At 42.2% G+C, this 26,743-nt stretch overlaps 1 protein-coding gene across 2 annotated transcripts in view; it reads left to right on the top strand.

The window, feature by feature from the left end:
- SPECC1L (sperm antigen with calponin homology and coiled-coil domains 1 like) overlaps nt 1–26,743 on the top strand; it is a 122,420-nt gene that overhangs the window by 71,432 nt on the left and 24,245 nt on the right. For both annotated transcript variants that reach the window (XM_082667862.1, XM_082667863.1), the window contains exons 11-13: nt 8,635–8,718; nt 11,163–11,319; nt 13,462–13,564. In XM_082667862.1, coding sequence (XP_082523988.1) covers nt 8,635–8,718; nt 11,163–11,319; nt 13,462–13,564 — 344 coding nt within the window. The remainder of the gene's footprint in view (nt 1–8,634; nt 8,719–11,162; nt 11,320–13,461; nt 13,565–26,743) is intronic.

Genomic DNA, 26,743 nt, shown 5'->3' on the forward strand with positions numbered 1-26,743 from the left:
GCCAAGGTTATTGAAGACGCAGACAAAACGTGTTAGGTGTCTCTGAGGCTCTGCCGAGTTAAACCTCTTTTTGGCGCTCTTCTTTTTATTACTGGTAATGGTCATATGATAACACCATTGGGCACATTGTGTGTGCAGTCTGCCTGCAAGTGCCGGCCACATTCTCCACTTCTGTCTGTTCTGGTGCCTTAACTGGGCTTAGTTGAAACTGCAAATACAAGAGAGAGGGAAATACACTTGGGTGAATTTGTATCTGAGAATTTGTTGATAGTGTAACCTTTTATCTTAAACAGTCACTAGGGAAGGAAACCACTTACAAAACTAAGAACAACCAAATGATTCTAGGTCATTAAAAACCACTGTGGTTCTCCATGCCAGTTAAGAGAGCAGTTCTGAGCTCTGCTGGAGGTGCTTTTCTCCCCTGATTGTCTCTTCTGTCCTGGCCGAAGTCACACAACACAGCCTGTGATTTTCAGGTTGAAAATTTCAATGGCTTCATTCCTGAAAACTTGAAAAGTGCTGCCTCTTGTTCTACTATACTTAAATTGGATAATTTGTTGGCTTTTCCAGTTAAGTATTTTATAAAAGGTGTGGGTTTTTTTCTGTTTTTCATCATGCTTGTATGTCAGTTGCAGGAAAATGTTTTAGACCAGAGATCTTATTATAAATGGACTAATCAAATGCTCTTTTGTTAGTATTATTGGCAGTTGAATTCTGTGGTCTGGGTCATGACAGGTGAATCTTTGTAGATAAGATATGAGTTGGTGTTTGTAGCCTAAGCAGGTACATGGATACAGGCAGTTGGGAGGGTCTTCACTGTCCCCACTGTCCCCTTGCACAGTGATCTTAGAAGGCCCAGTGCAAGCAGAGACCTCGGCTGGGCGATGCAGATGGTTAGGGAGCCTGAGGTTGCCCAGCGTCAGTGGGACCTGAGTGTGGTGTTGCTGTCATCAGCTCAGATGTACAAGGATCCGAGAAAGCTGATTAGTCCAAGGATAGTCATGTTCTGTAAAGAGATTCTTGCTGTGATCATCTGTCTAAATTGTGTTGAGGATAGAGATGTAAACCTTTTTAAAAATTCATTATTTTGAAAAAATTGATTTATGGTGAAGGTACATGTAATGAATGTGATACAAAGTTAGGAGGTTTTACTAGAAAGCCAAATCTTTGTTTTAAATTAAAATAAAAAGAACCTTTTATTTAAAAGTTTCACAGCAATTTGCATTCTCCAAAGGGTAGATCTAAGTCAGATTCTGGCCCAGCCCTAGATCCAGCCCTAGCTGGGAAATTTCGAGGAGAAATTAAGATAGAAATCCTACCCTCCTGTATTTACAGTCTAATGGGTATCTGTTCACTTCCAAAGGTCTTTCCTTCCCTTTAGTTCTTAGTATTTGTCTTGATAAACCAAACCATCTAGGCTCCCATATTTTCTCCATATTATTATGTAAAATTTCAAGCATACAGAAAAGTGGAAAGAAGTCACGTATCCGCATCTCACTACCTCGATTCTATGGCACTTTGCTGTATTCGCTTTATCACATATTTATCCATCCTTCTATCTTTCCTTCAGTTCATCTTTTTTAAATGTGTTTCAAGGTAAGTTGCAGTCAGTACCTTGTTGCACTAAGCATGCGTTGCACTATTTGTTTAAGGTGTTCTGTCTGTCTCTCAACTCTTTGTTTTGAGATAAGTTTAGACTTGCAGAAGAGTTACAGAAGTATTGGACTTCTCTTAAATCCTTCACGCACGGACTTCCCTGGCGGTCCAGTGGTTAAGACTCCACACTTCCATTGCAGGGGGCACAGGTTCGATCCCTGGTCAGGGAACTAAGATCCCACAAGGCCAAAAAAAAAAAAAAAAATCCTTCACCCAGCTTCCCTTATGTGGACAAACTACATAACCATAGAACAGTTATCAAAAGTAGGAAAGCAAGGGCTTCCCTGGTGGCACAGTGGTTGAGAGTCCGCCTGCCGATGCAGGGGACATGGGTTCATGCCCCGGTCCGGGAAGATCCCACATGCCATGGAGCGGCTAGGCCCGTGAGCCATGGCCGCTGAGCCTGCGTGTCCGGAGCCTGTGCTCCGCAATGGGAGAGGCCACAACAGTGAGACGCCCGTGTACAGCAAAAAAAAAAAAAAAAAAAAAAAAGTAGGAAAGCAATATCGTGGAAATGTTATTAACTGAAGTGCAGTCTCTGAATCTCACCGACTGTTCCACTGCTGTCCCTTTTCTGTTCCAGGATCAAACACAGGACCCCAGTTTGCACTGAGTTGTCTTACCTCCTTGAGTCTCCACCGTTCTGCAGCAGCTTGTCCCTCTCCCTGTCTTTTAGAACCTTGACACTTTAAAGAGTACTGGTCAGTTATTTTTTAGAATGTCTCTCAAGATGGGCTTGTCCGATGTTTTCTCCTGCTTAGGCTGAGGTTACGTACTGCTGGGAAGGGCAGCACAAGGTGATGTGTCTGTCTACGTGCATCACGTCAGGGGCACGTGATGTTGATGTGTCCTGTTACTGGTGACGTGACCTGGATCACTTGGTTGAAGCGGTTGTCTGCTAGTGAATAATAAATATCCTATTCCTGCTTAAACTTCCTCTCACTGATTTTAGCATCTGTTTGTGCATTTTGCCTGCAGCAGTTAGTACTGTGCTCTAGCGGTGATTTTCTGTTTCCTCATTCTTCCTGTAAGGAATCATTTGTGTTATATTATTGTACTTATTGTTATATTTATAGCCCTTATTTGTATTAGTATGGACTCGTGGATATTTATTTTATTCTTTGGGTTAGTCTATTACTATTATTTATTTTGCTGCTCATGTTATTCCAACGTTGATCACTGGGAGCTCTTTTCATCCCCCACCCCACCAAAGTGCCAAAGCACTTTCTTTCTTTGGGGCACCACAGATGATCCAGGCTTGTTTTTTCCCCTGCACTAGCTGTGGAATCAGTAGTATTTAGAAAACGAGATCTGGGTGCGAGGCGTACCCATTACTACTGAGGTTTCACCTCCTCCAGCTCCTCTCTGGACAGAGCCAGGAAGACTGTATGTATGTGCACCAGCCCATACGTACACACGTGATGATTATTTCTCTATCAAAAATCATGAGTTTATACATGTACAGTAGTTTCAAAATTGCTAAACCGTACCCTGTGAGAAGCAAATGTACCAGAGTGCAGTGTTTGTGTACAGTTCCTTTTTTTTTTTTTTTTTTTTTTGCGGTACGCAGGCCTCTCACTGTTGTGGCCTCTCCCATTGCGGAGCGCAGGCTCCGGACGCGCAGGCTCAGCGGCCATGGCTCACGGGCCCAGCTGCTCCGCGGCATGTGGGATCTTCCCGGACCGGGGCACGAACCCGTGTCCCCTGCATCGGCAGGCAGACTCTCAACCACCGCGCCACCAGGGAAGCCCTGTACAGTTCTTTTTGTGTTTAGCCTGAGAGTCTCCACTCGAAACAACATTCTTCTCACAGTTACTTAGGTCAGCTCCTTTTTTCACCTCTCTCTCATTGTGGTTAGGTCATGCTTTTGTAATACAGTTAGATTAGTTTTATCACAGTTTGCATTTCATTCCCCCCCACCCACAATTCCGGTTGATTTTTTTTTTTAAGTATATGCATAAAATTCATTCTCTGTTTGCTGCATTGTAGGATGTTTGGCAGCATCCCTGGCCTCTACCCACTAGCTGGTAAGGTCCTAGTAGCACCCCACTCCCCTAGTTGTGACAACCAAAAATGCCTCAAGACCTTGGTATGTTGGCAAAACTGCCCCAGTTGAGAACCAGAGATGTGGTTCTCACAGTTTTATTTGTCTAATTTCAGCAGAGAGGTGGAAACTATAAGTGAAAATCAAATAGGAAATTGTAACTGTTGCATGTTGTCTGCTATTTCCACCAAGGCTTTAACATAATTAATCATAGTTATTTTAAGTGACCTGTCAGATAGTTGCGGCCATGTCCAAGTCTGGTCTATTGATTACTTGCTGTCTTGATGCAGTGAGCTGGATGTATTGTTTTTTCTTGCTTTTTGTATATTTTATAATTGTTGAAAGCTGGGAATCTTGTGTAGGACAGCAGTTTTATGCCTTGACATGGGCACCTCTTTCCTTCTAGGTGTTTAATGTTGGAGTTTGAGTTAATCTGCTCAGGAGCTGGGCTGGGTTTGAGTTTTGTTGTTGCTGTGATGTCCTCAGTGCACAGCAGGCTTCCAGTTGCTCTGGTGATACTTTGTGTTTAGAGTGGGGCGGGTGCTCCAGAGGATTTTTCTGTGTCTGCCCTAATTTCAGCTTTAGGCTGTCTTTTGCATTGCGTCTCAGGAAGGGCATGTCTCATACTGTCTCAGCAGTTTCAGCTGAGATTTCCTATTCATTTGTTGAGAACATATTTTCCTTTATAATGTTGAACATATTTGCAGTAGCTGCTTTAAATGCTTTTCTGCTAATTCCAACATATAAGTCATCTTTGGGTGGGTTTCCATTTCTTTTTTGAGTATGAGTCACTTTTTCTTTTTCTTTGTATGTCTAGTAATTTTGGATTGTATTCTGGGCAGTGTGAATCACACATTGTAGAGATTCTGAATTCTGTCTTGTTCCTCTGCAGAAAATTGGTTTTTGTTAGCAAGCAGTTAACTTGGTTCACCTCAAACTCTAACCTCTTTCCTTCAGTTGAAATAACTGTTCAGCTATTTTTCCTTAATTCAACTCCTTGGAATCTGAGTGCTTGTGGATTTCAGAGGTCAGTGGGATACGAGCAGAGTTTATATACAAAATTTGTGATTCTTTCCTTTCTGGTATTTCCCCAACCCCCTTGCTTTCCAGCAGCTTTGGTTGTCCTGAGGTATCTCCTCTGCTTCTTTGAGGCAATGATAAGACCCTGGGTTTTCTACCAAATTTCAGCTGCCCTGTATGGCCTCAGGTGGGGCCTACACTCACACCTATAGTCATAAAACTAGGAAACTCACCCAGTGCCAGTTCCTTCCAAATGCAGATTTCTTTCATTTTCTGCCTGCTTTTAGTTTCTCTTCAGTGCTTTTAAGTAGTTGATGTTTGTATGTTTTCAAGATGTAACAGTTATTTTCAGCAGGAACATTAGTGTGTTTGGAACTACTCCTCAATGAGCAGAAGTTGGGTATTTAGGCTCCTATTTTTATTTTTTTTAAGAGTCTTTTTTTTTTTTTTAATTTTTTATTGGCCACACCACGCAGCTTGCAGGATCTTAGTTCCCCGACCAGGGGTCAAACCCATGCACCTTGTGGTGGAAGCTCAGAGTCCTAACCACTGGACCGCCAGGGAAATCCTTAGGCTCCTATTTTTATTTTTATTTATTTATTTATTTATAAAAGATTTTTTGATGTGGACCATTTTTAAAGTCTTTATTTGTTACAATATTGCTTCCGTTTTATGCTTTGGTTTTTTGGCCCCGAGACATGTGGAATTTTAGCTCCCCAACCAGGGATCAAACCTGCACTCCACATCTTTCCCTGGATATCTTATCGGGTCCTCAAATTGCATGTGTCCTCATCTCTTTCCCTCCCAGAGTCCTCTTCTTCTCTCTTATCTCTGTATGTGGAACCTCCTTTCTATCTCCACCATTTCTAGGTGGTCAGCAAGTCTGTTGATTCTGCCTCATTGAAGAGCCCTTGAATCTGTGTACTTCTCCCATCTCCCCTGGTACCACCTGGGTCCAGGCTCTCTGCTCTCTGCTCTGGGTATAACTCATCACCCTGCATGCACTGTTGCCCTCCCACCCCCTGCAGCTGGAAGGATGTCCACCCGAGACACCATCACTGGCTCCATGTTGCCAGTGGGTGAAGGCCACACTCTTCAGCCTGGCCTGCTTTGGCCTTCCAGCCTCGCCAGCCCTCACAGCACTGCTGTCCTAGATTTCCTTTGGTGTCTGCTGAACACTGTGCTGGGAACACGCTCTCCTTTGCCTGTATAAAAGCTATTAATTATCCTTCTAGTCTTAACTGAGATGTCGTTTCCCGAGGAGGCCTTTCCGGACCTCCTCTCAAGAGCAGGTCACGTCCCCTGCTGTGTTCCCAGAGCCCCTTGTACTGCTTCTTTCCTGCATCCCTCACGCGCAGAGATTTTTTAAATGTCTGGCTTCCGCTGTAGACTCTGAGTTCCAGGAGGGCAAGTTGCTGCCTTCTTTCCTCCTTTCTCTGACCTTTGCATCATGCCCAGTGCCTGGCAAGTCATGGACACCCAAGTGGTTTTTGTTTAATGAATGGATTAAAGACAAGAATAGCTCCATATGGCAATAGAGTAGACCTGATTACTGTAACGTCAGCTCTCTTCTGCCTGCCACATCTGATTGTGACACACTAATCTTATTTCCCAAAGAGGGATTCTCCGGCAGTTTGACGTGAAGCTGTAATCTAGCCGCTGCTGCAGCAGCAGAGGGGCCTGTGCTCGTTCCGTGGCTGGTGTCGCAAGCAGCAGTGAGAACACCACCCGGAGCGGCAGGCAGCGCTGTGCCCATTGGAAGGTGCCTCCGAACAGTGCCTTTTTGTACCTTCTCAGAAGGGCAGCGTTGGCCTGTGCCAGGGACTGTCTACTGAGTTGAGACGGATTTGGATCCTTAGACATGTAGTGAGAGCAGGCTGCACTGGGTGGGCGGCAGGTCTGTGCACCGTGCCTCAGTCGCGCACCTTCCATGTGCCCAGTGGCAGAGATGGAGATGGGGTGCCTCCCGCTTGCTCTCGGCTGGCACCCTCCTTGTTCTGACCCGTGTGTCTCTATAATCTGTCCTCACTTTCCTCATGTGCTGTGTTCTTTGGGAGATGAAGGCTTCAGGGGCATGACCAGTCTCGTAACTGTGAAGTGGACATTTGGACTAAATTTAAAATGTTGACTCCTATTTCCTACTCTTGCCATGTTCCACGAACTTTGCTTTGTCTGTCAGTCTTTGTACATAATGTGCTCTTCCTGTGAAGACAAGTGCAAGCACCACAGAGTTCAGAATTTTGACCGATGCTTGCTGGTGGGCTTTGCACCGAGGCTTTGTTGGTTCAGGATGAGAAAGGCGTAGTGGCTGTGGGCTGTGTGAGTCCTGTCTTCTGGATCCTCCCTCCAGAGTGCTGTGAGATCACAACCACATAGTCCTCACACGCTTAGAAAACACATTTGGCATGAAAGATGTGCTCTCCTTGAAAGATACTGTGATAGGCCATTACTTTTGATATCATGATATTCTGAGAGGGAGTAGTTTTTAAATTGTTAATTCTTAAAACGAAGCGCTGATGGGGCTGTTTGACTGGTGTCTGATTGATCCCGCCTTTCCCCGTCCAGTGTGTTTGTTCTCAGACAGGACTAACTGTCTTCACTTAGCCCAGCCCCATCACATGTCCCTGACACACCGGACCAGGCGGGACACATCCAGCCTTCCTTGCTTGTTGTCCTGGCCTGGTGACAGCCTCGCTGGGCTTGTCACCGAGGTCAGAGGCGGGCCAGCCTGTGTCTGGGGCACCCATTGTGGGGAGCAGGTGCTGAGGAAGGGGTGTCAGACTGGGCCCAAAGGCTGGTGAATTTGGCCAGGCTGAGGGGGCAAGGGAACCAGTGTGCCAGGGCTCGGGGAATTTCAGAGACTCCAACCCAGCCTGTGTTCAGCGAGAACAGGTGGAGCTGTGCCCTTGACGGGGAAGCAGGATCTGGTTGTGTCCCTCCTGAGGGTCCTCGCTGCCCTCAGACTGAAGTCCACATGCCAGGCAGTGAGGCTCTTGTCAGTTAGCCACATCCCCGCTTTAGAGCTATCCCCCTGCTGCCCTCTCTGTTCCCCCCCTGCCCTGTGGTTCAGCCATGCTGGGATTTATTGTCCTCTAACTTGAATGTCCTTCTACCTCTGCTCTGAATGTCATCTGGCTGAATACTGTTCCCGAGCCCTGTTCTCCATTAGTGAAGCCAGCCGTCTGACAGACTAATTCATGTCATTATGCTGCTGAAGGCTTCCTGATGCCTGAAGTCGAAGCAAATGGCTTCTACCTCTGTGGCTTGATAGATCTTTTTATTTATTTATTTATTTGGTTGGTTGAATCGGGTCTTAGTTGCAGCTTGCCGGCTCCTTAGTTGTGAACTCTTAGTTGCGGCATGCAAGTGGGATCTAGTTCCCGGGCCAAGGATCGAACCTGGGCCCCTTGCATTGGAAGCGCAGAGTCTTAACCACTGTGCCACCAGGGAAATCCCTCTTTGTGGCTTGATAGTGCTTTATCATTCTCTTATTCCAGTTTCCATCCTGACTTGTCTCTGGTTGTAGACACGTATGGCTCCTCCACTAACTGTAGGCACACAGGGCAAGGCTTTGATTTAGTTTGTACTTTTAGACCTAGATGCAGTGGGGGATCTTGGAATTTTGGTTGAATTGCATCAGAGGTAAGTAGCAGTCGGTGGTTTAGAAGTGTTCATCTGTGTTGCATGTCTCATCCCTAGAAATAAAAGTTGAATGAGATGTTTTCCCTTGGTCCTTGTCTATGGGAGTTGTTTTGTATAGGGGACTCTGTGGGGAGCCGTTGAGGTGCCCTGGATGGGAAGGAGGGACAGACGAGCCTCAGGGGCAAAGGGAGCAAAACTCACCTTCCTGCTGCCTTTGCCTCTTGAAATTCAGGGTCAGGTCTCTTTACTGTGACACTTTCCACCCTGTGCAGAGCATCTACTAAGAACATCTTCAACCAGCCGACCTGCTTCTCTGCCGAGAGTACCTGCCATGGAAAGTGCCAAGACCATCTCAGGTAATACTTTTTATCTGAAATTTCTTTTAAAAAGATTCTTCCAGAAGTTTTAGTGATGGTACCGAGTACTTTCTCTTTAGGTTTATTTAACCTTACTTGCCTCTTTAGTTGATTGTTTTTCACTCTGAATTTCCCCTATTGTATCTTACACATTTCATAGAAATCACATTTCGTGGCCCTGATTTCAAAAATAAAAAATAAAAGCTAGATAGTTCCATTCACTTAACAAGTATTCATTAAGTGCCTAGAGTGGGTTAGAAGATATACTGAAAATATAGTTTCATACAAAGTTGGGTAGCTGTGAAAGGTTAAAATATTTATCACAAGATGTGTCATGACTGTTTTTGAAGGGTTATTTCAGAGCACACCAAAAATTCTCCAGAAGCCAGATTTTTCCAGTGTTATAGCCATTTTACAATGATGAATTTGATGGGCTTTCTTTTTCGGTCTCCTAGAGCTAACTCTTCAGTTTATCAGTGTTCATATTATTTTCCCCTTGTGGCCTTTTTTTAACCCTTAATAGCTCAACTAGAAATTGGACCAGGAAAGGAGAGATTCCTATAACCCTGCCTCCTATGGTTAATGTCCCACTTGTATGTGGATTTAAGTTAGTACAGTTTTTGTACATCTTAGCTGGGTCTTTAAATCAGTGGGAAGTCCAGCCAAAATCACCACCCCCAAAGCCCAGCTCCAGAGCCTTTTCCTGTAACAGAGTTCTTCTGATTCTTCTCAGTCTGTTTCCTCTGTTTGATATAAAATTATCAAAGGTGTTCTCATCCAATTTCCTAGCATACCACTTAAAAGAAACTGCCGATTTAAGGCATGCAGAGATCTGACATTGAAAGGAAAAGGCAGAATAATTATAAAATTATGTCAAATATGCAAGTGGATCATTCTGATAAGATCTTGTAATAGGAGAAAGCATGTCTCCTCTCGATCTTTAAACACACCTCTTAGCTTTTGCCGAGTTATAGTCTGCTGTGGCCATCCTAAAATCATCAGGAGAAGTTTAGCCAATGAAAGAGTGCAGTTCCAGTCATCCGGGGGAAATTACTGGTGTTTGGCATGATTGCATTACAGCCAGCCCGGGATGATGCAGTAATGGCTCCCTCGCTTCCAGCATCATCTGAGGTGAGAGACTCTGAGGTCAGGAGCCTAGTCTCGCATCTCACGTCATCGTGGCCAGAAAGCCGCTTCTGTTGTGGCTCCGTTTTCAAGGGCTGCAATGGCTGCTTCCACCTCCCAGTTCTCAGGACTTTCGTAATTCCAACAAGGCGTAGTGCCTTACGCTTTCAAAATAGGACTTTCCTGATTGTTCTTATCTCTCGGTAGTTGACTTGACACGACACCTTTTGCTTTTCTGTTTTGTTGATTCATGTTTTTTAAAACGTGGCTTGGGACTTCCCTGGTGGTGCAATGGTTAAGAATCTGCCTGCTAATGCAGGGGACATGGGTTCGATCCCTGTTCCGGGAAGATCCCACATGCCGTGGAGCAACTAAGCCCATGCGCCTCAACTACTGAAGCCCGCATGCCTAGAGCCCTTGCTCTGCAACAAGAGAAGCCGTTGCAATGAGAAGCCCATGCACCACAACAAAGAGTAGTCCCCGCTCACCACAACTAGAGAGAGCCCACGCGCAGCAATGAAGACCCAAGGCAGCCAAAAAAAAAAAAAATCTTGACCCAGAATTAAGTGTGGCCCTGTAACAAAGCATCTTTCCTTTCTGTCTCTTCAGCAGTGTTTTTGGCCACGTTCAGAAGGGTTGTGTTGATTTTGGTTGAGAGTGAATGTTGCTTTAGTTAGCCTTTGGCTTTGGTCAGGTTTGTAGTTGAACGCAGGTTTGCGGGGGACTCACTGTGGGCCAGGTGGGTGCTTTGAGTGTTAAGGGTGGATGAGACACACTCCTTGCCTTCAGGGAATATGGGCATCTGTGCATATTTCAACAACTGTACCTTTTTCACAGTTTTTTTTGTTTTGTTTGTTTTAATTTATTTTTATTTTTGGCTGTGTTGGGTCTTGATTTCTGTGCGAGGGCTTTCTCTAGTTGTGGCAAGCGGGGCCCACTCTTCATTGCGGTGCATGGGCCTCTCACTATCGCGGCCTCTCTTGTTGCGGAGCACAGGCTCCAGATGCGTAGGCTCAGTAGTGGCTCACAGGCCTAGTTGCTCCGCGGCATGTGGGATCTTCCCAGACCAGGGCTCGAACGCGTGTCCTCTGCATTGGCAGGCAGATTCTCAACCATTGCACCACCAGAGAAGCCCCCTACAGTTTTTTAAAATGGCAAAAAAAAAAATCCTTTCAAGTTATCAGTAAGTTAAAGAGAATGTTAGTTTTTCCTCCTGTATGATAATTTCTGCTCTTTTGGGGACCTCCTGAAGATGTCTCAAGAACTCAGCTTAAAATGTTTTTGCTATAAATTGCATAATGGCTGTTTCTTACACTCAGTGTCCAGACGAAGCAGTGAAGAGATGAAGCGAGATGTCTCTGCACCTGAGGGCGCGTCTCCTGCCTCGCTCATGGCCATTGGTGCCACGTCGCCACAGCTGTCCCTGTCCTCCTCCCCCACAGCCTCCGTGACCCCCACCACTCGAAGCCGGATAAGGTAGAGGACAGTAGTTAGTATTGGTGCATTTCATGCCTGCTGTTCCTGGCCTTTTGAAATTAAATGATCAGGTTATAAAGTAACGGCATTCGAGCACTGATGTATTTTCATTCTTTATGTGTTATTTAGTGTTTTCTGATCTAGCCTTCTATGCCTAGAATTGGGAAAGATGATATGAAAGTGAAAAAGTAAAGCAAAGTAAAAGAGATAATTATTTTCCCCAAGCAGCTGGTGTTTTTGTTTTTTGTGGGGTTTTTTGGTTTTGGTTTTTTCAAGTAGAGAACAGCTGAGTACAAAGGTAAGTTTAGTGAAAACGGGGTGTGGATGGAGTGTTGGGGAGGCTGGAAGAGGGGAACTCGAGCGAGGCCTTGAGGGTGGTGGACCGGGAGGAAGGTGAGCGTTACTGGCAGGGTCAGTGACTCCAGTGAGTGTGCAGGAAGGCTGAACACGAACTGAAGGAGGGATGGAAGTGGGTTTCAGAACTTTACCATACACTGACTTACAAGTTTGAGTAAAAGTGGGATATTTGGTGTCTCAAACTCAAATTATATGCTCACTTATAAAACCCAGCCTCTCAGGGACCGACCTCTTAGAAGAGTGGTCCCGTACTCAGTGCGGGTCAGGCAGGTCGGGTGCAGTGGAGAGTGCAGCTCATGCTGCCCTGGCCAAGCCCGGGGGAGCACTGTCCGCGCCGGTGGGCAGGGCCCCCACTCTTCCTGGTGCCCCACTTAGAAGTTGTGAGCCTCCACAAGGTGTCTCCTGGCCTTAGCTTCCTTATCTTACAGTGAAGATGTTACAGGAGAGCACCCTCTGCTCTAGGAGGCTCTTTGCTGCAGCTTCTCATTGTGCCCATAGACTTTACTCGTCTTTGATGCTTTTTAAGCTGTTTCTATAACAAAATGGCCTGTGTGAACTAGAGGAAACCTTTCACAAGTGATTGTAGTAGTTTTATTTTGAGCATAATAGAGGTTTTTATTTTTCTTTTGGCTTGCCCTTTTGTTTTCATTCACATATCTCACCTTTATCTTCATTCTCATTTCCTGTGATCAGTGGTGTTGTAACAAACTTCTTTGAACGCTTTAAATCAGGGCAGCAATCGGTGGGCAGGTACACGAACATAAAAGTATATTTCTTCAAGACAGCAGTCTAACTGCAAGTTGAAATATTTTCATATTTTACTTTTGGTTCTAAATAAAAATTGGTGCTATTTCAGTGCACCTCTCACTTGGAAAAGCTTCAGTTCTACATGTGTGCTCTTTGATTTCCTACCATACTTTGTAGGATGAATATGGACAGAATAATAGTAAGCCACCTGTAACATCATAACCTCTAGGACAGTTACTGGACTGTTAAGTGTATGGGTCGTAGGGCTAGAATCTCCACTTGTGCAGTCATCACTAAAAATTAGACCAGGCTTTTAAGAGTGTGCTGCTTGTCAAGGAACAGGTTGTTTTACAGAGTGCTCCTTGGTATTCTGTTCTGCTTCTAGAATAGTTTCTGGAAGGAAGGATTGGGTACTGGAGGAGTGGGTTGTATGCCTCCCCTGCTCCATCGCCAGGGTGATCACAAAATCTTTTTTGATTCAGTGTCTGGTCTGGGGCAGGATATTTATTCTGCCTCCAAGGCAGTTGACAGTGCCCTAAAGTACCCTCCATATAATTTTAAGAAATGAGTAAGGTATAGCCATTGATTTTCCCCCCCCCCCCAAGCTTCTGTAGTTGGTCTGTCCTGTAGTAAACTCTGAAGTTCCTTGAGAGGCAGGGTCTCTGTGTTGCTCACTGCACCCTGCCCAGCACATGCACATGGCCTGGCACAGTGGTGCTGTGCCAAGAGAGGGTCCTTCCTTTCTTCCTTAAGTGAAAATGAGGAACCCAAGATGCAGTGGTGCTGAATCTTTGCCAGTTTCCGTGTGGGTAATGAGTAGAGCCCCCTAGAGATGGCAGAGCCCCCTGATGGTGGTGGGTCTGTGGGACCCATAAAAACTGACAGGAAAAATCCAACGGGTGAAGGTACATCTTGCCATTGGATGCCTCTGAGTGTGCGTTTGTTCTGTTCAAATGTTCTGTTGTGTTGAATTTCTGGTTTAGAAGGGTGCTCAAATAAGAAATATTTCAACTTGGGTTCCTTATTTTCACTTATCAGGGAAGAAAGGAAGGACCCTCTCTCGGCATTGGCGAGAGAATATGGAGGATCCAAGAGGAACGCCTTGCTGAAGTGGTGTCAGAAGAAAACCGAAGGCTATCAGGTAGCCCCGTGGTTCTTTTGTCCCAGGGGAGCAGCTGCCACGCCAGGTGTTGACGGCGCAACTCACCTGAGCAGTGACGAGTCCTGCACTGGGTTCCAAGTCTACCCTGAACATGGCAGAGTATCCCTTGGATGAAATAAGTTTCCTACCTTTCCAGAGTAGCTAACCTTTACAGTACTCTTGTTCAGCTGTTGTAGCACTTTATCATTTAAGTCCCAGTTAATTGCTTTTGTTAAGGCCTCATCTGGACTAAGAGTGAAAATATATTTATTTTACTTTAAATTAAGATTTTACTTATCATTGATATGTTTAAAGTTTTCTCTTAGCTTTTTCCCCTTCCCACTGGGCTGTCTTTGTGCCCTGTCATTTCACATCTGGACTGTTTTATAGCCTCTCCTTTCTTGCCCTGTCAGTCTCTCTCTCTTTTTTTTATTAACCTTTTTTTAAAAACTGAAGTGTAGTTAATTTATGATGTGTTAGTTTCAGGTATATAACAAAGTGATTCATTTATACATAAATATATTTCTATTCTTTTTCAGATTCTTTTCTATTATAGGTCACTACGAGACATTGAATATGGTTCCCCTTGCTATGTAGCAGGACCTTGTTGTTTATCTATTTTATATATAGTAGTTAGTAACTGCTAATCCCAAACTCCTAATTTATCCCCCCCCAACACACACACACAGACAGTATCCCCTCTGGTAACAGTAAGTTTGTTTTTCTGTCTGTGAGTCTGTTTCTGTTTTGTAAATAAGTTCATTTGTATCATTTTTTTAGATTCCACACATAAGTGATATCATATGATACTTGTCTCTGACGTACTTCACTTAATATGATAATCTCTATGTCCATGTTGCTGCAAATAGCATTATTTCATTCTTTTTTATGGCTGAGTAGTATTCTATCATATATATGTACCGCATCGTTATCCATTCATCTGTTGATGGACATTTAGGTTGCTTCCATGACATTATGCTAAATGAAATGGGCCATACACAGAAGTACAAATATTTTAGGATTCCACTTATATGAACTCCGTAGAATAGTCACATTCATCAAGACTGAAAGTAGAATGGTGGTTGCCAGGGGCTGGGGGCAGGGGGTAATGGGGATTTATTGTTTAAAGGGTACAGAGTTACAGTTTGCAAGATGAAGAAAGTTCTGGAAATGGATTCTGGTGATGGTTATACAACCATGTGAATGTACTTAATGCCACTGAACTGTACACTTATAAAATAGTTGCTTAGGCCAAAAAAAAAAAAAAAAAAAGTAAATGATAGGGATATAGCTAGATAGAAAAACCTAGCAAGGACATAGAAGATTTGAACCATATACTATATACATGAACTATATACTAATTAGACCTGTGAGACATCTGTTGAACACTCTATCCAACAACAGCAAAGTATGTATTCTTCTCAGGTGCACGTAGAACATTCAGGATAGGCTGTATGTTGAGTAATAAAACAAATCTTCATCAATTTTAAAAGATTGAAATTGCACAAAGTATCTTTTCTGATCACAATGGAGTGAAATTAGAAATTAATAACTGAAGGAAAATTCACAACATAACAAAACTATGGGAGGTGCTGAAAAGCAGCTCTCAGGGAAATTTATAGCTGTGAACACCTATCTTTATAAAGAAGAATCTCAGGACTTCCCTCGCGGTCCAGTGGTTAAGACCCCGCTCTTCCAATGCAGGGGGTGTGGGTTTGATCCCTGGTCGGGGTACTAAGATCCCACATGCTGTGCGGTGTGGCCAAAAGATTAAAAAAAAAGAAGAAGAAGAAGAAGAAAAATCTCAAATCAATGATCTAACCGTCAACCTGAAGAAAGTAGAAAAAGAAGAGCAGACTAAGCCTAAAGCAGTCAGAGGAAGGAAGTAATAAAGGTGAGAGCAGAAATAAAGGAGATAGAAGAATCAGTAGAGAACATCAGTGACACCAGAAGTTTGTTCTTTGAAAAGATCAGCAAATCTACAGATCTTTACCTAGATTGACAAAGGAAAAAAAAAAGAGGAGACTAAAATTACTAGAATCAGGAATAAAGGAGAGGACATTACTAATGACCTTAGAGAAATGAAAGGGATTAAAAGGGAATACTGTGAACAGTATACCAACAAATTGTTTAACGTAGATGAATTTGACAAATACCTCAAAATACACAAACTATAAAAATTAACTCAAGGACCTGCCTGGTGGCACAGTAGTTAAGAATCCGCGTGCCAATGCAGGGGACACGGGTTCGAGCCCTGGTCCGGAAGATCCCATGTGCCGTGGAGCAACTAAGCCCGTGCGCCACAACTACTGAGCCCATGCACCACAACTACTGAGCCCACGCGCCGCAACTACTGAAGCCCGCGTGCCTAGAGCCCGTGCTCCGCAACGAGAGAAGCCACTGAAATGAGAAACCGGCGCACCACAACGAAGGTAGCCCCCACTTGCCGCAACTAGAGAAAGCACGTGCGCAGCAACGAAGACCCAATACAGCCAAAAATATTAATTAATTAATTTTAAAAAATTAACTCAAGAAGAAAGAAAATCTGGGACTTCCCTGGTGGTCCAGTGGTTAAAGACTTCACCTTCCAGCGCAGGGGGTACGGTTTTGATCCCTGATCAGGGAGCTAAGATCCCATATGCCTCGCCACCAAAAAAACAAAACATAAAACAGAAGCAATATTGTAACCAAAAAATTCAATAAAGACTTTAAAAATGGTCCACATCAAAATATATATATATATTTTAAAAAAAGAAAGAAAGAAAATCTGAGTAGACGTATAGCAACTAAAGAAACAGAATTAGTGATCAAAAAACTTTCAACAAAGAAAAGCCCAGGGCCTGATGGCTTCACTGGTAAATTCTACCAAACGTTTAAAAGAAGAATTAACAGCAGTCTTTCTCAAACTCTTCCAAAAATAGAATAGAGAACATTTCCTAATTCATTCTGTGAGTCCAGTATTACCCTGATAACAAAGCCAGAAAAAGACATCACAAGAAAACTACAGACCAATATTTCTTATGCAAAAATCCTCAATAAAATATACGGGCAAACAGAATCCAGCAGCAAATAAAAGGAATTGTGCACCATGACCAAGTTGGATTTATCCCAGGAATGCAAAGTTGGTTCAACATATGAAAATTAAAGTAATACACCATGTTGTGGAATAAAGGGGAAAAACCACAAAATCATCTCAGTGGATGCAGAAAAAGTATTTGACAAAATTCAAAACCCATTCATGATAAAAAAAAAAAAAACACTCAACAAACTAGGAATAGAAGGGAACTTTCTCAACCTGATAAAGGATATCTGTGAAAACCCACAGCTACCATCGTACTTAATGGTAAAAGACTAGGTGCTTGCCCCGCAAGATCAGGAACAGGAAAGGATGCCCACTCTCACCATTTCTATTGACATTTTATTGGAAGTTCTCGCTAGGGCAGCTGGGCAAGAGAAAGAAAAAAAGGCATTGAAAAGGAAGAAGTAAAACTGTCTGTTTGCAGGTGACATGATTGGTATCTAGAAAACCTTCAAGAATTCACATAAAAACCTTTGGAGCTGCTAAACAAACCAGCGGAGTTACAGGATACAAGGTCAATATAAAAATCAGTTGAATTTCTCTATACCACCAATGAAACTCTGAAAATTAAATTAAGACAACATTTCCATTTATAATAGCATCATAAAGAATAATATATCCGGGGGAATTCCCTGGTGGTCCAGTGGTTAAGACTCCTCACTTCCACTGCAGGGGGCATGGGTTTGATCCCTGGTCCCTGGTGGGGGAACTAAGATCCTGTGTTCTGCGAGGTGCGGCCAAAAATAATAACATATCCGGAAAAAAGCATGGTTCGAAAGGATACATGCACCCCAGTGTTCATTGCAGCGCTGTTTACAGTTGCTGAGACATGGAGGCAACCTAGGTGTCCATCAACAAATGAGTGGGTAAAGAAGATGTGGTACGTATGTACAATTGCATGTTACTCAGCCATTAAAAAGAGTGAAATAATGCTGTTTGCAGTAACATGGATGGACCTGGAGGTTATCATACTTAGTGAAGTAAGTCAGAGAAAGACAAATATATGGTGTCGCTTATATGTGGAATCTTAAAAAATGATACAAATGAACTTACTACAAAACAGAAACAGACTCACAGACTTAGAAAACAAACCTACGTTAACAAAACACAAACAGACTCACAGACTTAGAAAACAAACCTACGTTACGGGGGGAAGGGTGGGAGGGAGAGGGAGACTGGGAGTTTGGGATTGACATGTAAACACTGCTATATTTAAAATAGATAACCAGCAAGGACCTACTGTATAGCACAGGGAACCCTGCTCAATATTCTGTAATAACCTAAATGGGAAAACAATTTGAAAAAGAATAGGTACATGTATATGTATAACTGAATCACTTTACACTGGAACTAACACAACATTGTTAATCAACTATACTCCAATATAAAATAAAAATTAAAAAAAAGAATAAAAGACTTAGAAATAAATTTAACCAAGGGGGTACAAGGCTTGTACACTGGAAACTACAAACATTATGAAAGAAATTAAAATCTAAGTAAATGGAAAGATCCTTTGTTCATGGATTAGAAGTTTTGATACATGCTACAACGTGGATGAATCTTAAAAATATTATGCTAAGTGAAAGATGCCAGACATAAAACTCCATCCTAAAAGACTTCAGTCCTCCATACCTGAAAGTGGGGGTAAAACTGATGCTCTCAGCTTCGCCAAGTGGCAAGAACATCAATGCCGTGGCTCCTAATTTGATCAAGGACTGAAATCTTGAGCATAAATCAGTATTGCCCAACCCTTTACATTTTTTTCTTTAACATCATTTTTTATTGGGCTATACTTCACATAAGGTACAGTTCACCCATTTAAAAATGTACATTTTAGTGTCTTCACAGAGTTGTGCAGCCATCACCATAATTAGTTTTAGAGAATTTTCATCAATCTGAAAAGAAACCTTGTACCTGTTAGCAGTCCCTCCCCATTTGCTGTAGGCAGCCACGGATCTACTTCCTGTCTCCATAGACGTGCCTGTTCTGGGCATTTCATGGCACTGGAATTACACAGCGTGTGGTCCTCTGTGGCTGCCTCTTTCATTGAGCATAATGTTTTCACGGTTCACCCATGTTGTAGCATGTTCTCCACGTGTCACTCCTTTTACGACTGAACAGTATTCCACCTTGTGGACCACCTGTTGTCATCCCATCATCTGCTGACGCCGTCTGGTCGTCGTGGCCGGTACATACGATGCTGTTGTGCACACTGCGTATGAAGGCTTTGCATGGACATAAGTAATTTTCTCACCCTCCTGGCTGTCTTTTACTTGGCTGCCAAAGTGGTTTGAAATTGTGATCTGGTTATTTCTCTTTAAGATGCTTCTCCTTTGCCGTTTGGTTAAAGCCTCAAATCCTTGGTGTGGAGAACAAGACCCCTTACAGTTGATCTGGTCCCTGTGTAGTCTTATCGGCTTCTCCACAATCACACCTTGGCCACTGGTGCCCCCCATCCTGTCACTTCACCCACTCCATCTGGGGAGTGTCTGCTCCTTCAGCTTCGAAGTCAGCATCTGTGCAATGTTGCCTTTGCCCTGCTCCACCCCCGCAAGGGTTCATCCCTAATGTGCACCCCCTCCTCCCAGAGCCCCGGGGGCCTAGTTCTTCCTTGACTTGAACCCAGTCCAGGGCAGAGTGCTTTCTGTATATCAGGGCATGTTTTTTTTTGGTGGGGGGGGGGTGTCTTTGTGTCTGTAATTCATTTTCCCTGTGATACAGAACCCCACATGGTATATCCCAAGGATACTGAAGTTGTCAGTTTGTGTGTGTGTCTTCCTTTCTAGACTGTGAGCTCCTTAGAAGGGCCTGTCTTTGCCGCCCAGCGTCCAGCAGAAGGCCCTGTACATGGCAGAGCTGAATGACTGTCTGAACCTATATGTTGAATGTCATGGGTTACCTTGGAGGTTCATTTTTAGAACAGTGGTTCACAGGCTTGTATGCAAAAACCTGTGAAGATTGTGGGAAAAGTGCAGATTCCTGAGAACCAACCCTCAAGATTTATAATTTGAGAGGTGCGTTGGGAGACTCTGGAATCTGCATTTTTACAGGCATTGCACTTGATCCATAGACCATGCTGTGAGAATCACACATAGAGTCGTGATTAAGACCTTGGACTTGAGTGTCAGGTAAGGTTTGAGTGTCAGTTCTGCCTCTTACTGTGTGACCTTTTGCAAATTACTTAGCCTCTCTGGGCCTCAGTTTCCTCCTCTGTAAAATGGAAGCTTAAGTGAGACAGTTGTGCACATTTCTAGCATATGCTATGCGTTTAATAGATTTTAAAAGCATTATTTTTCTATGTTATTGCATGTCATCTTGTAACATAAGCTTTAAATTTTCCTAGACCATTACCCTTAAATTGAGTAATTTTAGATAATTAGAAAGTACCTCCCCCTTGATTATGGAATTTTGCCATGTAGCAAGTTGATTAAAAATAAAGTAACCAAGTTGATTGAGGTAATTCAAGCATTAAATCAATGATTTAACTAATGTCTCTTGGTTCTCTCCACTTAAATTCTCTGATTCTGTGATTTTAAGGTACATTGTATTAAGTTAAAAAACACACAAATCAATTCCTTAAGATCCTCAATTAATAATTTTAATTTTTTTTGTTTACTGAGTTCTTAAAATGCAAGAGGAAATATAATGCAAAACAGAAAGGTTAGCCATACATAAGAAAAACCTTTTTATACATTGGGCAGTCTGTGCTACAAACCTGTTTCCCCCCTTCCTTACTTCCTGTGGACACTTTTGTAATGATGTCTATGTATGACTTTTTTGTTTGTCTGGCTTTTGTTTCCTGTGAGACTGGTATCTGTTTTGCTGTTTAAAAGTAGATAGAATGCTGGTTCTTTTATTTCAAGATCTGTGAGTTAAAATTGGACATAATTTTATATGCATAATCTTTTTAAGCTGAAAGATATATCTGATAGAGCTCTTAATTTGTCAAGAGCCACGTAAGAAGTGCCAGAGCCCTTTCCTTATCTAGCTGTACGTATGGATGAACACACCCCCTCCTTGAAGCCAGCAGTGTGGGACCAGTCTTTGGTCTCTGACTTCCCACAATCAGCAGGAGAGGGCAGGCTGTGACACTGGACTGGCTCACTAGAGCAGGAGCTGTTACGTGACACTTAGCACATTCTGCACTCTCAGGCCCCAAATGCATCGTTAGTGCTGGGACTGCACGTGCTTTATGTCGTAGGAACTGTCTAATCAACAGAGATAGATTCCCTAATACTCATATCATCTTCTGCTAACTCTCTTAAGAGTCATCCTAAAATAATTGTACTAATCACTGTAATTTCATTAACCATCCATTACAAAACAAGCCCTTGTGAGTTGGCCTTTTATCTGACAAATACATTTTTCTCTTTTAAATTGCGCCCTGCCACCAATTATTCAGTGAAGTTTTAGAATACTAGAATATTACCTTTGAAGGGGACTTGACGATCTAAGTTAACTGTCAGGTTTACAGATGTGGGCCTGAACCCCTACCAGGATCAATGACTCCCTCAAGGCTGAGCCATGAGTCTGTGGCATCACAGACAGCCTTCAGAACTATTGCTTTAAGGATTGAGTCTTTCTTCTTTTTTAATCAGTGCCTCAGCTTGTATACAATTGTGGGTTTTTTTATTTTTAAATTTTTTTTTAATTTGTCTATTTTTGGCTGCATTGGGTCTTCGTTGCTGCACGCGGGCATTCTCTAGTTGTGGCGAGTGGGGCCTACTCTTCGTTGCGGTGTGTGGGCTTCTCATTGTTGTGGCTTCTCTTGTTGCAGAGCACGGGCTCTAAGTGCACGGGCTTCAGTAGTTGTGGCACGCGGGCTCAGTAGTTGTGGCTCACGGGCTCTAGAGCACAGGCTCAGTAGTTGTGGCGTGTGGGCTTAGTTGCTCCGCAGCATGTGGGATCTTCCCAGACCAGGGCTCGAATCCATGTCCCCTGCATTGGCAGGCGGATTCTTAACCACTGAGCCACCAGGGAAGCCCTACAATTGTGTTTTTAAATTAATTTAAATATATAGGTACCTCTAATAGTTCTTTAGTGCTTATGGAGAGAAGTGATGCTCCGCTGCCCTATACCGTCACCTCTGTAAATTCTGGTTCCCAGAGGCAGCTACTACTCCAGTTCTTTGACTGTTGCTTTAGGGATTAACAATGTAATGGTATGAGACTAACCAGGTAATAAGGAAAATAGCTCGTACTTTCAGTATACTTTTCTTTGGTTCTAGATTTTATATTTAACAGCTTCTGTTGTACTGTTGTTTTCTTGTTCTGGGAAAACCTAATTGAATACAATCAAGGAGCCTCTAAAGGTTAATTTAAGAGAGCTTTACTTTGAAATCTCATTGTTTTCTGATAAAATACCAGGCCTAGAGATGGATTAGTTAATCCAAAGGATAATGAAATCACTTAATCTAGTACAAAATAGTTTTAATAAATGGGCAAAAGCTTTTAGTACTGCCTGAGGTAATGTAATCTCAAATAAACATTAAGAATGCACAGTTTTATTGAGGGATTTGCTCATTAGTGCTTGGGCCAAAGAAGGAAAGATTGTACATTTCTTAGTGGACGTTAATGGAATCAGAAGAATTGATGGACTTGAATGGTTTAAAAGTGATGTTTTTATGTGCTATGCTTTACTTGCTTTCTAGCAATATTTCCTAATATAGAAATTAACTTATCAAATACATACTAAGCTCTGTGCCAGGTAGTGTGCTGGGCATTGAAGCAGAAATCAGGAAATAGGAAGGTAGTTCCTGTTTCTGGAAGCTTGTGGACTAGTCAGTGAAATATGCATTAGTAATTAAAACTCAATATGGACTTCTGTGTATGGTTATGATAGGTTATCAGATCAAACTCTGCTGAGAACTATTTTGTTTAAAATGCAAATATATATATATATATATGTCTGTGAAGGCACTGGGGACTAATGAAGGCAGCTGGGACAAATTTGGCAGGAGCCAAGATTGCAGGGAGAAAGACATCACACTGAGTTGAGCTTCTGTTTGCACTGCCTTTTTCAACCCTTGGAGCATTTGCCAGCTCCTGGCATGGGTCAGAGACCAAATGGAAAGCAGTGGTCCAGAGCTTGTGTCAGAGTCACTGAGGAGGGAAACTAAAATCTGAATTTGGAGCTACTAAGGCAACAGAGATTTGAGGGTCCTAAAGCCCAGGGAGAAGACAGTCTCAGAGTAGTGAACTCAACATTTGACTTAGCTCTTGTCCTCAAGGTATTTGTCGCATGATAAGATGCGTGGAGGTGGACCTGGAGAACTTCAGCAGAAATCTGCTGCTGAGAGGATAGATAATTCAGCACAGCTTTTGTTCTCCTGGTACCAGGAAGATAAAAACCAAGAGTTCAAGACCAGCCAAGGAGGAGTGACCCTGGCAAACATCCTGGGAGTTCAGTAGAGCCCTCAAAAGAACAGTGCCTTACAGATAAAGGTTGACTGAAAAGGCCAGCTTGAAATTCAGCATCAGAACTTCACCTGCTACATCGAGGTCTTCAGCTGCCGGAAGAAACTTAAAACCTTTCTGCAGGGCGATGGCACCATCCAGCCCCTTATATTCTGATACCCAGTGTCTCGCAGTCCATCAGAAATACGTCGTGCCAGTAAATGTGATCAAATGACTGAAAATCAAGGGAAATAATAAGTAATACAGGGAAAAGCTTCAGGTGATCCAGATACTTAGATTAGGCCTTTAAAATAACTGATTAATGTGTGTTCAAGAAAATAGATGAAGAAAAAGAAAATTTTACCAGAGAAATGGAATCTATAAAATAGAATCAGATGGAAATTTTAGAATTAAAAAAATACAATAGCTGAAATTAGGAATTCCAATACATGCATTTAACAGCACACTAGATACAATACAAATTTGTGAATTGTAGGGTTGATCAGTTAAAAATATCCACAGTGAAACTGAGAGATGAAAGGTTGAAAAATACGTAAGAAGGTGTCATAGATGTGGGACACAGTAGAAGATTTAACACGTGTGTAGTTGGAGTCCTAGGAGGAGAGGGAAGGACAGGAGTGTCCTACTAAAACTGCCAAAAATGAAAGTCAATGAGGAAAATCATAAAATAGAAAATGTATTAGCTTCAGAAGAGACTGATAAAACTGGCAACTTCTCCATAGATGGACAAAAACATAATTTATCACCAACAGTCCCACTCTGAAAGAAAAAAGGAAATTCTTTCAGCAAAAAGAAAATAATCCCATAGGGAAACAAAATTATAGGAAGGAATAAAGAGCAATGGGAGAAATAAGTATATGGGTAAATATAAATGAATATTGACTCTGCAGTATAATAAAAATGTCTTGTTTAACGATGTATTTAGGTTTAAAATATAAAACAAAAATGGCTCAAGAGGTTGGTAGAAAAGTAAATGTCATTAACATGTTGTAAAGTCCTTGTATTGTCCAGAAAGTTATAAAATTCTGAATTTATGGTAGATATTAGTGAGTTAAGGGTCATATACCATAAGTCTCTAGGGCTGCACTGTCTGATACAGTGGCCATTGGCTGCATGTGATTATCGAGCACTTCAAATGTGGCCAGTCCAAATTGAGATGTGCTGTGATTATAAAACACACATCAGATTTTGAAGGCTTAGTATGGGGAAAAAAGGATGTAAAACAACCCATTTAAAAATATTGATACATATTGAAATGATATTTTAATATATTAGATTGATTAAAATATATTAATATTATGTCTTTTTACTGTTTCAATGTGACTGCTAGAAATTATATATTGGTAACATCTAAAACAATAATAAAAAATGGAAAATTAAGAGGCTAATAGAGGGGGAAATGGAGTAATAATAAATAATTAATCCAAAAGAAGGCAGGAAAGGAGAGAAAAGGAACAAAGCATAAGGGTACAGAAGTAAATTTAAACCCAAGTATATTACAATTGCATTATACATACATGGACTGAGTATTACAGTTAAAAGACCAAGATTTTCAGACTATAAAAAACAAACCCAATGCTGTTTTGCATATAAGAATCATCCTTTAACTGGAAAGACTGAAGAAGATAAAAGAATGGGAAAGATACTATGCAAGCACTAATCAAAAGTTGGGAGATCTATACTAACATCAGACAAAGTACTTGTCACAGAAAGAAATATTACTAGGGATTTCCCAGGTGGTGCAGTGGTTAAGAATCCGCCTGCCAATGCAGCAGACATGGGTTTGAGCCCTGGTCCGGGAAGGTCCCACATGCCACGGAACAACTAAGCCTGTGCACCACAACTACTGAGCCTGCACTCTAGAGCCTGCCAGCCACAACTACTGAGCCCGCATGCTACAACTACTGAAGCCTGTGCACCTAGAGCCCATGCTCCGCAACAAGAGAAGCCACCGCAATGAGAAGCCATGCACCGCAACGAAGAGAGTAGCTCCCGCTCGCTGCAACTAGAGAAAGCCCGTGTGCAGCAACAAAGACCCAACGCAGCCAAAAGTAAATAAATTAATTAAATTTGTTTTTAAATCTTTTTTTTTTTGGTGACACGCGGGCCTCTCACCATTGCGGCCTCTCCCACTGCGGAGCACAGGCTCCGGACACACAGGCTTAGCGGCCATGGCTCACGGGCCCAGCCGCTCTGCAGCATGTGGGATCTTCCCAGACCAGGGCACAAACCCACGTCCCCTGCATTGGCAGGCGGACTGTCAACCACTGTGCCACCAGGGAAGCCCTAATTAATTTTTTTTTAAAAAGGAAGTATTACTAAAAAAAAAGGACTAAAGGTAAAGATGGCACTTCATTATGATAAAAGGATCAAAACAAAAATAGCAACAACTGCAGTAGTCAAGGCAGTCTTGGGAAACAGAGTGGGAAGACTTACATTGCCCAGTAAGAAGATTTCACGGGCACTTATATCCTAAACTCATATGCACCTGATAACATAGCCCCAAAGAACATAAAGCAAAACTGACAGAACTGAAAGGAGAAAAAGACAGTCTCTCAGTCATATTTGGAGGTTTTAACACACCTCTCTCAGTAACTAGTAGAAGAAGCAAACAGAAATTTAGTAAAGCTATAGAAGATTGGAGTAACACAGTTAACCAATTTGTCCTGACTGACAGCTATAAAATGCTACGCCAGACAACTGCAGATTGCCCATTCCTTCCAGTTGGCCACAGAATGTTGATCAAAATGGGCCATATCCTGAGCCTTATGTAGCAAGTCTCAAAATATTTCAAAGAATTAAAATCCTTCAGAGTAAGTTCTCAAAATGAAAGGATAGATATGATCAGTAGATGCAGAAAAAGCATTTGATAAAATTCAGCTGTTTCACTGTTTAATTTTTTTTTTAAAGGAACAAATTTCTAACAAATTAGGAATAGAAGCTGCTTTCCTTAGTCTGATAAAAGGTATCTAGAAAAAAATAGTAGACAAGACATCCATCTTAATTGTGACATCAAGAGCTTTCTGCCAGAGATGAGGAAAGCAAGAAGACTGCTCTCACTTCTCTTCAATGTTGTATTGAAAGTCCTAGCTAGGGCAGTAAGGCAGAAAAAGAAAAAGTATAGTGATTGGAAAGAAAGATATAAAACTGTTTATTTACAGACACAATTATGATATAGAAAATCTAACAAAGATGCAGATAAAAACATAAGAAACAAAAATTTTTTAAAGATTTCATTTTTATTAGCATTTTAAAATTCAAGTACATAGGAATGAATCTAATGCAAGATGTATAGAACAGAAGAATATAAAATATCATTGTAAGAAGTTAAAGAAGACCTAAGTAAATGGCATGATGTGCTAATACATTCATTGATTGGAAGAGCAGATAATCTGTAACGTAAATGTAATTCCAATCAGAATATCAGCAGGGTTTTCTTTATTTTTTTAATGGAAATTGACCAGCTGATTAACATTTATATGGAAACCCACTTGGATAGATAGCCCGGGCAGTCTTGGAAAACAAAGCTGGAGGACTTGTACTACCCAATAGGAAGACTTCACAAGCACTTCATAAAAAAGGATATCCAATGGCTGGTAATAAACAGCTGAAAAAATGCCCAGCGTCATTAATCATCAGGGAAATACAAATTAAAACCACAATGAGGTGATGCTACAGCAGATT

Source organism: Grampus griseus (genome assembly GCF_964374135.1).
Source record: "Grampus griseus genome assembly, chromosome: 12".
NCBI classification, from domain to species: Eukaryota; Metazoa; Chordata; class Mammalia; order Artiodactyla; family Delphinidae; genus Grampus; species Grampus griseus.